At 52.0% G+C, this 13,417-nt stretch overlaps 1 protein-coding gene across 3 annotated transcripts in view; it reads right to left on the bottom strand.

Moving 5' to 3' along the window:
* MIPOL1 (mirror-image polydactyly 1) overlaps positions 1-13,417 on the bottom strand; it is an 845,661-nt gene that overhangs the window by 117,375 nt on the left and 714,869 nt on the right. For all 3 annotated transcript variants that reach the window (XM_069209145.1, XM_069209144.1, XM_069209146.1), the window contains one exon: positions 7,425-7,519. In XM_069209145.1, coding sequence (XP_069065246.1) covers positions 7,425-7,519 — 95 coding nt within the window. The remainder of the gene's footprint in view (positions 1-7,424; positions 7,520-13,417) is intronic.

The raw sequence follows: 13,417 nt of genomic DNA, 5'->3' as shown, positions 1-13,417 counted from the left end.
AGTACCTTTATTTTTAGTATAACTGTGTATTGTGTTTTCTTATGATATTGTGCATATGACACTAAGTGGTACTGTAGTAGCTTCACACGTCTCCTAGTTCAGCCTAAGCTGCTCTGCTAAGCTACCATTATCTATCAGCCTAAGCTGCTAGACACCCTATACACTAATAAGGGATAACTGGGCCTGGTGCAAGTACCCCTTGGTACTCACTACAAGCCAGTCCAGCCTCCTACAGTAGTACAGAGTGGAGGAGAGTGGAACAGAGTGGGGGAGAGTGGTACAGAGTGGAGTAAAGTGGAACAGAGTGGAGGAGAGTGGTACAGAGTGGAGTAGTGGCACAGAGTGGAGTACAGTGGTACCGAGTGGAGGAGAGTGGTACAGAGTGGAGGAGAGTGGTACAGAGTGGAGGAGAGTGGCGTAGAGGAGAGTGGAACAGAGTGGAGTAGACTGGTACAGAGTGGAGTACAGTGGCAGAGTGGAGTAGAGTGGAAGAGAGTGGAGTAGAGTGGAAGAGAGTGGAGTAAAGTGGAACACAGTGGAGGAGAGTGTAACAGAGTGGAGTAGACTGTAACAGAGTGGAGTAAAGTGGAACAGAGTGGAGGAGAGTGGTACAGAGTGGAGTAGTGGTACAGAGTGGAGTACAGTGGTACAGAGTGGAGGAGAGTGGTACAGAGTGGAGGAGAGTGGCGTAGAGGAGAGTGGAACAGAGTGGAGTAGACTGGTACAGAGTGGAGTACAGTGGTACAGAGTGTTACAGGGTGGAGTAGAGTAGTACAGAGTGGAGTAGAGTAGTACAGAGTAGAGTGGTGTAGAGTAGAGTGGCACAGAGTTGTACAGAGTGGAGTAGGGTAGGACAGAGTGGAGTAGAGTAGTACAGAGTAGAGTAGAGTGGTACAGAGTGAAGGAGAGTGAGTACAGAGTGGCACAGAGTGGAGTAGGGTAGTACAGAATGGAGTAGAGTGGTACAGAATGGAGTAGAGTGGTAGTAGAGTGGTACAGAGTGGAGGAGAGTGGTACAGAGTGGGGGAGAGTGGTAGTAGAGTGGTACAGAGTGGAGTAGAGTGGTACAGAGTGAAGGAGAGTGGTACAGAGTGGAGCAGAGTGGTACAGAGTAGAGTGGCACAGAGTGGCGGATAGTGGCACAGAATGGAGGAGAGTAGTACAGAGTAGAGTGGTACAGAGTGGAGGAGAGTGGTACAGAGCAGAGTGGTACAGAGTGGAGCAGAGTGGTACAGAGTGGAGTAGAGTGATACAGAGTGGAGGAGAGTGGAACAGAGTGGAGTAAAGTAGAACAGAGTGGAATTGAGTGGAGTGGAACAGAGTGGAGTAGATTGGAATAGAGTGGAGTAGAGTAGTACAGAGTGGAGGAGAGTGGAACAGAGTGGAGGAGAGTGGAACAGAGTGGAGTAGACTGGTATAGAGTGGAGCAGAGTGGAACAGAGTGGAGTAGAGTGGTACAGAGTGGTGCAGAGTAGTATAAAGTGGAGTAGAGTGGTACAGAGTTGAGTAGAGTGGTACAGAGTGGAGTAGAGTGGTACAGAGTGGAGTAGAGTGGTACAGAGTGGAGTAGAGTAGTATAGAGTAGAGTGGTATAGAGTGGAGTATGGTGGCACAGAGTGGAGAAGAGTGGTAGTGGAGTGGCACAGAGTGGAGTAGAGTGGAGCAGAGTGGAGCAGAGTGGCACAGAGTGGAGCAGAGTGGATATGAGTGGCACAGAGTGGAGCAGAGTGGAGAAGAGTGGCACAGAGTGGAGCAGAGTGGCACAGAGTGGAGCAGAGGAGTGGTAGTAGAGTGGCACAGAGTGGAGTAGAGTGGTAGTAGAGTGGCACAGAGTGGAGCAGAGTGGAGAAGAGTGGCACAGAGTGGAGCAGAGTGGCACAGAGTGGAGTAGAGTGGTAGTAGAGTGGCACAGAGTGGAGCAGAGTGGCACAGAGTGGAGTAGAGTGGCACAGAGTGGAGCGGAGTGGCACAGAGTGGTGTAGAGTGGTACAGAGTGGAGTAGACTTGTATAGAGTGGAGCGGAGTGGAACAGAGTGGAGTAGAGTGGAACAGAGTGGAGTAGAGTGGTACAGAGTGGAGTAGAGTGGTACAGAGCGGAGTAGAGTGGTACAGAGTGGAGCAGAGTAGTATAAAGTGGAGTAGAGTGGTACAGAGTGGAGGAGAGTAGAGTGGTATAGAGTAGAGTTGAGTAGAGTGGTATAGAGTAGAGTGGTATAGAGTGGAGTAGAGTGGCACAGAGTGGAGAAGAGTGGTAGTAGAGTGGCACAGAGTGGAGCAGAGTGGAGAAGAGTGGAGCAGAGTGGAGAAGAGTGGCACAGAGTGGAGCAGAGTGAAGAGTGGCACTGAGTGGAGTAGAGTGGTAGTAGAGTGGCACAGAGTGGAGTAGAGTGGCACAGAGTGGAGCAGAGTGGCACAGAGTGGAGTAGAGTGACACATAGTGGAGCAGAGTGGCATAGAGTGGAGCAGAGTGGAACAGAGTGGATCAGAGTGGTATAGAGTGTAGTAGAGTGGCACAAAGTGGAGCAGAGTGGTATAGAGTGTGTAGAAAAGTACCATCTTGCCTGGCATGTTACCCCCATTTTTACATGTATGTCAGTTTGTTTTTGCCTGTCTCAATGGGATCCTGCTAGCCAGGGCCCCATTGCTCATAGTTTGTGGCCTGTATGTGTTCCCTGTGTGGTGCCTAACTGTGTCACTGAGGCTCTGCCAACCAGAACCTCAGTGCTTCTGCTCTCTCTGCCTTTATATGAGCTAGTGACCACTTTTACCAATTTCAATTGGCACAATGGAACACCCTTATAATTCCCTAGTATATGGTACTGAGGTACCCAGGGTATTGGGGTTCCAGGAGATCCCTATGGGCTGCAGCATTTCTTTTGCCACCCATAGGGATTACCTATGTGTAATCTTACACAGGATTGCCACTGCAGCCTGAGTTAAATAACACACACATTATTTCACAGCCATTTTACACTGCACTTAAGTAACTTATAAGTCACCTATATGTCTAACCTTCCCTTAGTGAAAGTTGGGTGCAAGGTTACTAAGTGTGAGGGACCCTGACACTAGGCAAGGTGCACCCATATTGGTCAGGGCAATTTCCCCGGACTTTGTGAGTACGGGGACACCATTACACGTGTGCACTACATATAGGTCAATACCTATATGTAGCTTCACAATGGTAACTCCGAATATGGCCATGTAACACGTCTAAGATCATGGAATTACCCCCCTCCCCCATGCCAAATATGGTATTGGGGTGCCAATCCCATGCATCGCCGGGGCTCCACCAGGGACCCCAGGTACTGCCAAACCACTGCTGCCAACCCACAGACAGGGTTTTGTCCTCATGGGGTCTGGGCAGCCCAGTCCCAGGAAGGCAGAACAAAGAATTTCCTCTCCCTTTGGAAATAGGTGTTAAGGGCTGGGGAGGAGGAGTAGCCTCTGGAAATGCTTTGAAGGGCACAGATGGTGCCCTCCTTGCATAAATGAGTCTACACCGGTTCAGGGATCCCCCAGTCCCTGCTCTGGTGCGAAACTGGACAAAGGAGAGGGGAGTGACCACTCCCCTGTCCATCACCGCCCCAGGGGTGGTGCCCAGAGGTCCTCCAGCGTGTCCCAGACCTCTGCCATCTTGAATCCAGAGGTGTGAGTGCACAGCGGAGGCCTCTGAGTGGCCAGTGCCAGCAGGTTGACGTCAGAGACCCCTCCTGATAGGTGCTTACCTGACTAGGTGGCCAATCCTCCTCTGAGGGATATTTAGGGTCTCTCCTGTGGGCTTTTCCTCAGGTAACGAATTGCAAGAATTCACCAGAGTTCCTCTGCATCTCTCTCTTCGACTTCTGCCAAGGATCGACCGCTGACTGCTCCAGGACACCTGCAAAACTGCAACAAAGTAGCGAGAAGACTACCAGCAACATTGTAGTGCATCATCCTGCCGGCTTTCTCGACTGTTTCCTGGTGGTGCATGTTCTGGGGGCTGTCTGCCCTCACCCTGCACTGGAAGCCAAGAAGAAATCTCCAGTGGGTCAACTGAATCTTCCCCCTGCTCCAGCAGGCACCAAACTTCAGCGTCACTGGTACTCTGGAACCCCTCTCATCCTGACATGCGTGGCCCCTGGAACACAGGAGGTGGACCCAAGTGACCCAGGCTGTCCAGTGGTCCAACTGTCCAAATTTGAAGGAGGTAAGTCCTTGCCTCCCCTCTCCAGACTGTAATCCTGTGTACTGCGTGAACAGCAGCTGCTCGGGCTTCTGGACACTTTTGCAAGGAATCCTTCGTGCACAGCCTAGCCCAGGTCCCCAGCACTTCGTCCTGCATTGCTCAACCCGCTGAGTTGCCCACTGGCTTCGTGGGACCCTCTTTCGTAGTGTTGAGATGACCGCATTGCTCAGTTTTCTTGAACCCATGTTAAAGTACTTCTGCAGGTGCTGCCTTCTTGTGCATGGGCTCTCTGTGTTTCTGAGGGCCCCCTCTGCCTCGTCTTCCAAGTGGCGACCTCCTGGTCCTTCCTGGGCCCGGGCAGCACCCTTTTTTTTCAACCACGACCTTTGCAGCCAGGAAGGCTTGTTTGCAGTCTTTCTGCGTGGCAACAACTCTGCATCCTCCAGCACACCGTGGGACATCTTCTGTGCAAAGGAGAAGTTCCTGGCATCTTCCGTTGTTGCAGAATCTTCGGCTTCTTCCACCCGGAGGCAGCCCTTTTGCACCTTCATCAGGGGTTTAGTGGACTCCTGCCCCCTCTGGACACTTTCGTGACTCTTGGACTTGGTCCCCTTCCTTTACAGGTCCTTGGGTCCAGGAGTCCGTCTTCAGTCCTTTGCAGTCAGTTGTTGTCTTTGCAGAATCTCCTATCATGACTTTAGTGTATTTCTGGGGAAGTAGGGTAACTTTACTCCTACTTTCCAGGGCCTTGGGGTGGGGTATCTTGGACACCCCTAGTGTTTTCTTACACTCCCAGCGACCCTCTACACACTACACTAGGCCTGGGGTCCCTAAGTGGTTCACATTCCACTTTCTTAGTATATGGTTTGTATTGTATTCCACAGTGTTTGCACTACTTTTCTAACTGTTTACTTACCAGGTTTTTGGTTTGTGTATATATTTTGTGTATTTTACTTACCTCCTAAGGGATTATATCCTCTGAGATATTTTTAGCACATTGTCACTAAAATAAAGTACCTTTATTTTTAGTAACTCTGAGTATTGTGATTCTTATGATATAGTGCTATATGATATAAGTGGTATAGTAGGAGCTTTGCATGTCTCCTAGTTCAGCCTAAGCTGCTTTGCCATAGCTACCTTCTATCAGCCTAAGGGGCTAGAACACTACTAATTTACTAATAAGGGATAACTGGGCCGGGCACAAGGTGTAAGTACCACACGGTACCCACTATAAGCCAGGCCAGCCTCCTACAAGCAGCGCCTGCGGAAGAGCTGTTTACCTGTAGTACACAAGCAGCGTCTGCAGAGGAGCTGTTTACCTGTAGTACACAAGCAGTGCCTGCAGAGGAGCTGTTTACCTGTAGTACACAAGCAGCGCCTGCAGAGGAGCTGTTTACCGGTTGTAAACAAGCAGCGCCTGCGGAGGAGCTGTTTACCTGTAGTGCACAAGCAGCGCCTGAGGAGGAGCTGTATACCTGTAGTACACAAGCAGTGTCTGCGGAGGAGCTGTTTACCTGTAGTACACAAGCAGCGCCTGCAGAGGGGCTGTTTACCTGTAGTACACAAGCAGCGCCTGAGAGGAGCTGTTTACCTGAAGAACACAAGCAGGACCTGCGGAGGAGCTGTTTACCTGTAGTACACAAGCAGCGCCTGAGAGGAGCTGTTTACCTGCAGTGCACAAGCAGCGCCTGCAGAGGAGCTGTTTACCTGCAGTACACAAGCAGCACCTGCGGAGGAGCTGTTTACCTGCAGTACACAAGCAGCGCCTGCGGAGGAGCTGTTTACCTGTAGTACACAAGGAGCACCTGCGGATGAGCTGTTTACCTGTAGTACACAAGGAGCGCCTGCGGAGGAGCTGTTTATCGTTAGTACACAAGCAGAGCATGCGGAAGAGCTGTTTACCTGCAGTGCACAAGCGGTGTCTGAGGAGGAGCTGTTTACCTGTAGTACACAAGCAGCGCCTGAGGAGGAGCTGTTTACCTGTAATACACAAGGAGCACCTGCGGAGGAGCTCTTTACCTTTACACAAGCAGCGCCTGCAGAGGAGCTGTTTACCTCTAGTACACAAGGAGCGCCTGCGGAGGAGCTGTTTACCTGCAGTGCACAAGCAGCACCTGAGGAGGAGCTGTTTACGGGTTGTAAACTAGCAGTGTCTGCAGAGGAGCTGTTTACCTGTAGTACACAAGCAGCGCCTGCGGAGGAGCTGCATACCTGTAGTACACAAGCAGCGCCTGAGGAGGAGCTGTTTACCTGTACTGCACAAGCAGCGCCTCCAGAGGAGCTGTTTACCTGTAGTACACAAGCAGCGCCTCCAGAGGAGCTGTTTACCTGAAGAACACAAGCAGGACCTGCAGAGGAGCTGTTTACCTGTAGTACACAAGCAATGCCTGCGGAACAGCTGTTTACCTGCAGTGTACAAGCAGTGCCCGCGGAGGAGCTGTTGACCTGTAGTACACAAGGAGCATCTGTGGAGGAGCTGTTTACCTGTAGTACACAAGCAGTGCCTATGGAGGAGCTGTTTACCTGTAGTACACAAGCAGCGCCTGCGGAGGACCTGTTTACCGGTTGTAAACAAGCAGCGTCTGCAGAGGAGCTGTTTACCTGTAGTACACAAGGAGCGCCTGCGGAGGAGCTGTTTACCTGTAGTGCACAAGCAGCGCCTGAGGAGGAGCTGTTTACCTGTAGTGCACAAGCAGCGCCTGAGGAGGAGCTGTTTACCTGTAGTGCACAAGCAGGATTGGCAGAGTAGTAGTTTACCTGCAGCACACAGGTAGGGTTGGCAGAGTATTAATTTACCTGCAGCACACAGGTAGGGTTGGCAGAGAAGTAATTTACTGCAGTACACAGGTAGGATTTGCAGATTAGTAGTTTACCTGTAATACACAAGTAGAATTGACAGAGTCGTAGTTTACCTGTAGAACACATGTAGGATAGGCAGAGGCGGGGTTTACCTGTAGTACATAGGATTGGCAGAGACGTCGCTTACCTGTAGTACCCAGGTAGGATTGGCAGAGACGTAGCTTAACTGTAGTACCCAGGTAGGATTGGCAGAGACGTTGTTTACCTGTAGTACCCAGGTAGGATTGGCAGAGACGTAGCTTACCTGTAGTACCCAGGTAGGATTGTCAGAGACGTTGTTTATCTGTAGTACACAGGTAGGATTGGCAGAGTAGTAGTTTACCTAGAGTACACAGCTAGGTTTGGCAGAGAAGTAGTTTACCTGCAGTACACAGGAATGATTGGCAGATTAGTAGCTCACCTGTAGTACACACGTAGGGTCTGGAGCTCCTCCTCCAGCTTCTTGTATTCTTCAACAGCCTTGTCTCGGTCCTGCTGCAGGGACATTAACTGCACCTGAAAGACAAGCAGACACATATCTTTCTGTTGTGGGACAAGCAGCAGGGGGCGCAAGTGCCTAAGAGCACAAGAAGTGCTGGGTGCTTCAGCCTGGTACAGTTCAAGCAAGGCCTTGGGCACAGTTGCTCCTGACATGAGGTACATGTAGAGACAGACCCCAGGGCACCAGTGATGCACAGGCAGAGAAGAGACCAGGGCCAGTGTGGCACAGGCAGAGAAGAGCACAGAGGCTAGAACTGGTGCACAGGCAGAGAAGAGCACAGACACCAGGACTCGTGCACAGGCAGAGAAGCACAGAGGCCAGGACTGATGCACAGGCAGAGGAGCACAGAGACCTGGACTGGTGCACAGGCAGAGAGGAGCACAGAGACCTGGGCTGGTGCACAGGCAGAAAACACAGAGACCAGGACTGGTGCACAGGCAGAGGAGCACAGAGGCCAGGACTGTTGCACGGGCAGAGAGGAGCACAGAGGCCAGGACTGTTGCACGGGCAGAAAAGAGCACAGAGACCTGAACTGGTGCACAGACAGAGAAGAGCACAGAGACCTGAACTGGTGCACAGGCAGAGAAGAGCACAGAGACCTGGACTGTTGCACAGGCAGAGAAGAGCACAGAGACCTGGACTGGTGCACAGGCAGAGAAGAGCACAGAGACCTGGACTGGTGCACAGGCAGAGAAGAGCACAGAGGCCAGGACTGGTGCACAGGCAGAGAAGAGCACAGACCTGGACTGGTGCACAGGCAGAGAAGAGCACAGAGACCTGGACTGTTGCACAGGCAGAGAAGAGCACAGAGACCTGGACTGGTGCACAGGCAGAGAAGAGCACAGATACCTGGACTGGTGCACAGGCAGAGAAGAGCACAGAGGCCAGGACTGGTGCACAGGCAGAGAAGAGCACAGAGACCTGGACTGGTGCACAGGCAGATAAGAGCACAGAGACCTGGGCAGGACTGGTGCACAGGCAGAGAAGCACAGAGACCTGGACTGGTGCACAGGCAGAGAAGCACAGAGACCTGGACTGGTGCACAGGCAGAGAAGAGTACAGAGACCTGGACTGGTGCACAGGCAGAGGAGCAGAGAGGCCAGGACTGGTGCACAGGCAGAGAACAGCACAGAGACCTGGACTGGTGCACAGGCTGAGAGGAGCACAGAGGCCAGGACTGGTGCACAGGCAGAGAAGAGCACAGAGACCTGGACTGGTGCACAGGCAGAGAAGAGCACAGAGACCTGGGCTGGTGCACAGGCAGAGAAGCACAGAGACCAGGGCAGGACTGGAGCACAGGCAGAGAAGAGCACAGAGACCTGGACTGGTGCACAGGCAGAGAAGCACTGAGACCAGGACTGGTGCACAGGCAGAGAGGAGCACAGAGGCCAGGACTGGTGCACAGGCAGAGAAGAGCACAGAGACCTGGACTGGTGCACAGGCAGAGAAGCACAGAGACCAGGACTGGTGCACAGGCAGAGAGGAGCACAGAGGCCAGGACTGGTGCACAGGCAGAGAAGAGCACAGAGACCTGGACTGGTGCACAGGCAGAGGAGCACAGAGACCTGGACTGGTGCACGGGCAGAGAAGCACAGAGGCCAGGACTGGTGCACGGGCAGAGAAGCACAGAGACCAGGACTGGTGCACAGGCAGAGGAGCACAGAGACCAGGACTGGTGCACAGGCAGAGGAGCACAGAGGCCAGGACTGGTGCACAGGCAGAGAAGAGCACAGAGACAAGGGCAGGACTGGAGCACAGGCAGAGAAGAGCACATAGACCTGGACTGGTGCACAGGCAGAGAAGCACAGAGACCAGGACTGGTGCACAGGCAGAGAGGAGCACAGAGGCCAGGACTGGTGCACAGGCAGAGAGGAGCACAGAGACCTGGACTGGTGCACAGGCAGAGAAGAGCACAGACACCTGGACTGGTGCACACGCAGAGAAGAGCACAGAGACCTGGACTGGTTCACAGGCAGAGAGGAGCACAGAGACCTGGCCTAGAGCACAGGCAGAAAAGAGCACAGAGACCTGGACTGGTGCACTGGCAGAGAAGAGCACAGAGGCCAGGACTGGTGCACAGGCAGAGTGGAGCAGAGAGACCTGGGCAGGACTGGAGCACGGGCAGAGAAGAGCACAGAGACCAGGGCAGGACTGGAGCACGGGCAGAGAAGAGCCTTGAGGCTGTTTTTGTCCCGCCTTGCAGACTGCCCCCTGTTACATGGATTATTGCACGATTGCCAATATACTTCAGCGGTGGCAAACTATTTTTTTTTCTTTTGTCTCTCCCCTTTGTGCTACCTGGCGGGCATGGCGTTCACTGCACGAACAGGCACAACAGCATGAACATGATCGGCAGTATTGGAGCGCTGGTCACATTGTTCACAGTTCCCTAATCAGTCATTTCTTGTGGCTCTCCCCTTACAGCACTTGAAATCGGTGAATGCTTTACGTAAAACAGAAATCCTCATAGCGAAAGCAGCTCTCCTGGTGATACTACAATATTCACTGCACTCGGGAAACTCAACCAATAATGCTTTGCAGGGCATTACTTTTACAAAACATGTTTGCTCATAACTCTGGGATGGTCCTAGGACAATGGGGCCACCGCTAAATCATTCACGGCAACGTGTTCTTTCTGTCTACATCATCTTTCGGTCCCCATACTCGGTTAGTGGGGACCCCAGAATAACCCTGCCCACCATTTAGTGTCAGTTCAAGCTCTCTCGTGGTTGGGACTTTTGTTGTACAGCTGGGAGTAGCTTGTGTTTTAAGGGCCTTGTTTGTAATATAAATAGTTGCACTGCATTACTGTCATTTTATTTTTGGGTGATTATCTCCTGCAGGGGCTAACTATGTAGTTACATGACCATGTTTCTTACAAATGCTGTTTTCATTGTGGTGTCCTCTAGGCGCTGTTCTAAGCATTAGTCAGATCAATATATTAAAATATTAATGGCACAGAAACTTGTCCCATAATGCTTTGCGGGGCATTGCTTTTACAAAACATGTTTGCTCACAACTCAGTCTGTGGTGGTCCAGGTCAATGGGAACACCACCAAAACACTGACCACAATGTGCTCTGTCTGCAACATCTCTGGGTACCCACACTATGTTAGTGGGAGTACAAAATAATAACCCCTCCCCCACCACCACCGTTCATTAGCTGCTTAAGTTTTCTCATAGCTGGAACTTTTCTTTTACAGCTGGGAGAAGTTGTGTTTTATGGGCCTTGTTTGTAATATGATTGTAATAGTCCTACTAGCCTATAAAATGTGCAATGCACTACGTCTTCTAGGGGCTATATATATGGTTACACGGCAATACTTTCTCCCATTCTTTCTTCATGTGGTTATGCTTTCTAAGGGCGGACTCTATGGTTACATGACTATGGGGGTTATTACAACTTTGGAGGAGGTGTTAATCCATCCCAAAAGTGACGGTAAAGTGACGGATATACCACCAGCCGTATTACGAGTCCATTATATCCTATGGAACTCGTAATACGGCTGGTGGTATATCCGTCACTTTACTGTCACTTTTGGGACGGATTAACACCTCCTCCAAAGTTGTAATAACCCCCTATGTTTCTCCCAAATGTTATTTTTATTGTGCTGGCCTCTAGGGGCTGTCCTGAGCATTGCAGTCAGCATACTATAATATTCACAGCACGAAAACTCGCCCCATAATGCTTTGCAGGGGATTGCTTTTACCTAACATTTTGCCTGTGGTGGTCCTAGGACAACGGGACCACCTTCAAAATGCTCTGTCTACATCATCTCTGGGTCCCCACAGTAGGTTAGTGGGGACCCCAAAAGAACAACCCCTCCCACCATTCAGTGTCCTTTAAGCACTCTCATGGCCAGTTTTGATTTTACAGCTGGGAGAAGCCTGGCAGCCCAAGAACGCCCTCTAGGGGCTGAGTGCTTGAGTTTTAGGCAGGGACACTGGAATTACACTGCAGGAAAAGATGAATTTATGAGGCGGGTTTACCAATTTATGGGGCAAGAAAAGTCCAGTTATGAATTTACATTGCAAGTGCTTGTTCTAAGCTGGGGTTGAGTCTTTCTGGTATTTTTCACTGCCCTACTGTGTGTAGCTGACTTGCCCTGACTAGGAGTGCGGTCCCTACCTAGACAGGATGCACACTTCTGAAAACCCAGCTTCTAACAAATAGTCATAGTCTGCCCATGGTGATAATGACCGTGTGTCATACTCGCTGAGCGCTGATGTCTCAGTTATAGACGGGCGTTTCTTGAGTGCTGAAGTGCCAGATTTACATAGGCACGGACTCCATGTCGCGACGAGTGCTGAAGTGCCAGTCTGTACATAGGCACGGACTCCATGTCGCGACGAGTGCTGAAGTGCCAGTCTGTACATAGGCACGGACTCCATGTCGCGACGAGTGCTGAAGTGCCAGATTTACATAGGCACGGACTCCATGTCGCGACGAGTGCTGAAGTGCCAGTCTGTACATAGGCACGGACTCCATGTCGCGACGAGTGCTGAAGTGCCAGATTTACATAGGCACGGACTCCATGTCGCGACGAGTGCTGAAGTGCCAGTCTGTACATAGGCACGGACTCCATGTCGCGACGAGTGCTGAAGTGCCAGTCTGTACATAGGCACGGACTCCATGTCGCGACGAGTGCTGAAGTGCCAGTCTGTACATAGGCACGGACTCCATGTCGCGACGAGTGCTGAAGTGCCAGATTTACATAGGCACGGACTCCATGTCGCGACGAGTGCTGAAGTGCCAGTCTGTACATAGGCACGGACTCCATGTCGCGACGAGTGCTGAAGTGCCAGTCTGTACATAGGCACGGACTCCATGTCGCGACGAGTGCTGAAGTGCCAGATTTACATAGGCACGGACTCCATGTCGCGACGAGTGCTTAAGTGCCAGTCTGTACATAGGCACGGACTCCATGTCGCGACGAGTGCTTAAGTGCCAGATTTACATAGGCACGGACTCCATGTCGCGACGAGTGCTTAAGTGCCAGTCTGTACATAGGCACAGACTCCATGTCGCGACGAGTGCTGAAGTGCCAGTCTGTACATAGGCACGGACTCCATGTCGCGACGAGTGCTGAAGTGCCAGTCTGTACATAGGCACGGACTCCATGTCGCGACGAGTGCTGAAGTGCCAGTCTGTACATAGGCACGGACTCCATGTCGCGACGAGTGCTGAAGTGCCAGTCTGTAGATAGGCACGGACTCCATGTCGCAACGAGTGCTGAAGTGCCAGATTTACATAGGCACGGACTCCATGTCGCGACGAGTGCTGAAGTGCCAGTCTGTACATAGGCACGGACTCCATGTCGTGACGAGTGCTGAAGTGCCAGTCTGTACATAGGCACGGACTCCATGTCGCGACGAGTGCTGAAGTGCCAGTCTGTACATAGGCACGGACTCCATGTCGCGACGAGTGCTTAAGTGCCAGTCTGTACATAGGCACGGACTCCATGTCGCGACGAGTGCTGAAGTGCCAGTCTGTACATAGGCACGGACTCTGTGTTGCGATAATAAGCCTCTAAGCCTTTACATAGTGGGCACAGACTCCATGTCACGATTGACGCAGTCAGTGTCTTCCTATCGGCAGCGATTACGTGATCTGAGAACCCGGTGAGGAAGCACAAGGCGTCGAGAGGCCACCATTCGCCTGGCAGAGGAGGCCACCATACCCCTGGCAGAGGGAGGCCACCACTCACCTAGCAGAGGGAGGCCACCACTCGCCTAGCAGAGGGAGGCCATCACTCGCCTGGCAGAGGGAGGCCACCATACCCCTGGCAGAGGGAGGCCACCACTCGCCTGGCAGAGGGAGGCCACCATACCCCTGGCAGAGGGAGGCCACCATACCCCTGGCAGAGGGAGGCCACCACTCACCTAGCAGAGGGAGGCCACCACTCGCCTAG

This window comes from Pleurodeles waltl, chromosome 9 (genome assembly GCF_031143425.1).
Source record: "Pleurodeles waltl isolate 20211129_DDA chromosome 9, aPleWal1.hap1.20221129, whole genome shotgun sequence".
In the NCBI taxonomy this organism is placed as follows: domain Eukaryota; kingdom Metazoa; phylum Chordata; class Amphibia; order Caudata; family Salamandridae; genus Pleurodeles; species Pleurodeles waltl.
The sequence above is the reverse complement of the archived record's forward strand: the minus strand, read 5'-3'. Positions and strand labels throughout refer to the sequence as shown.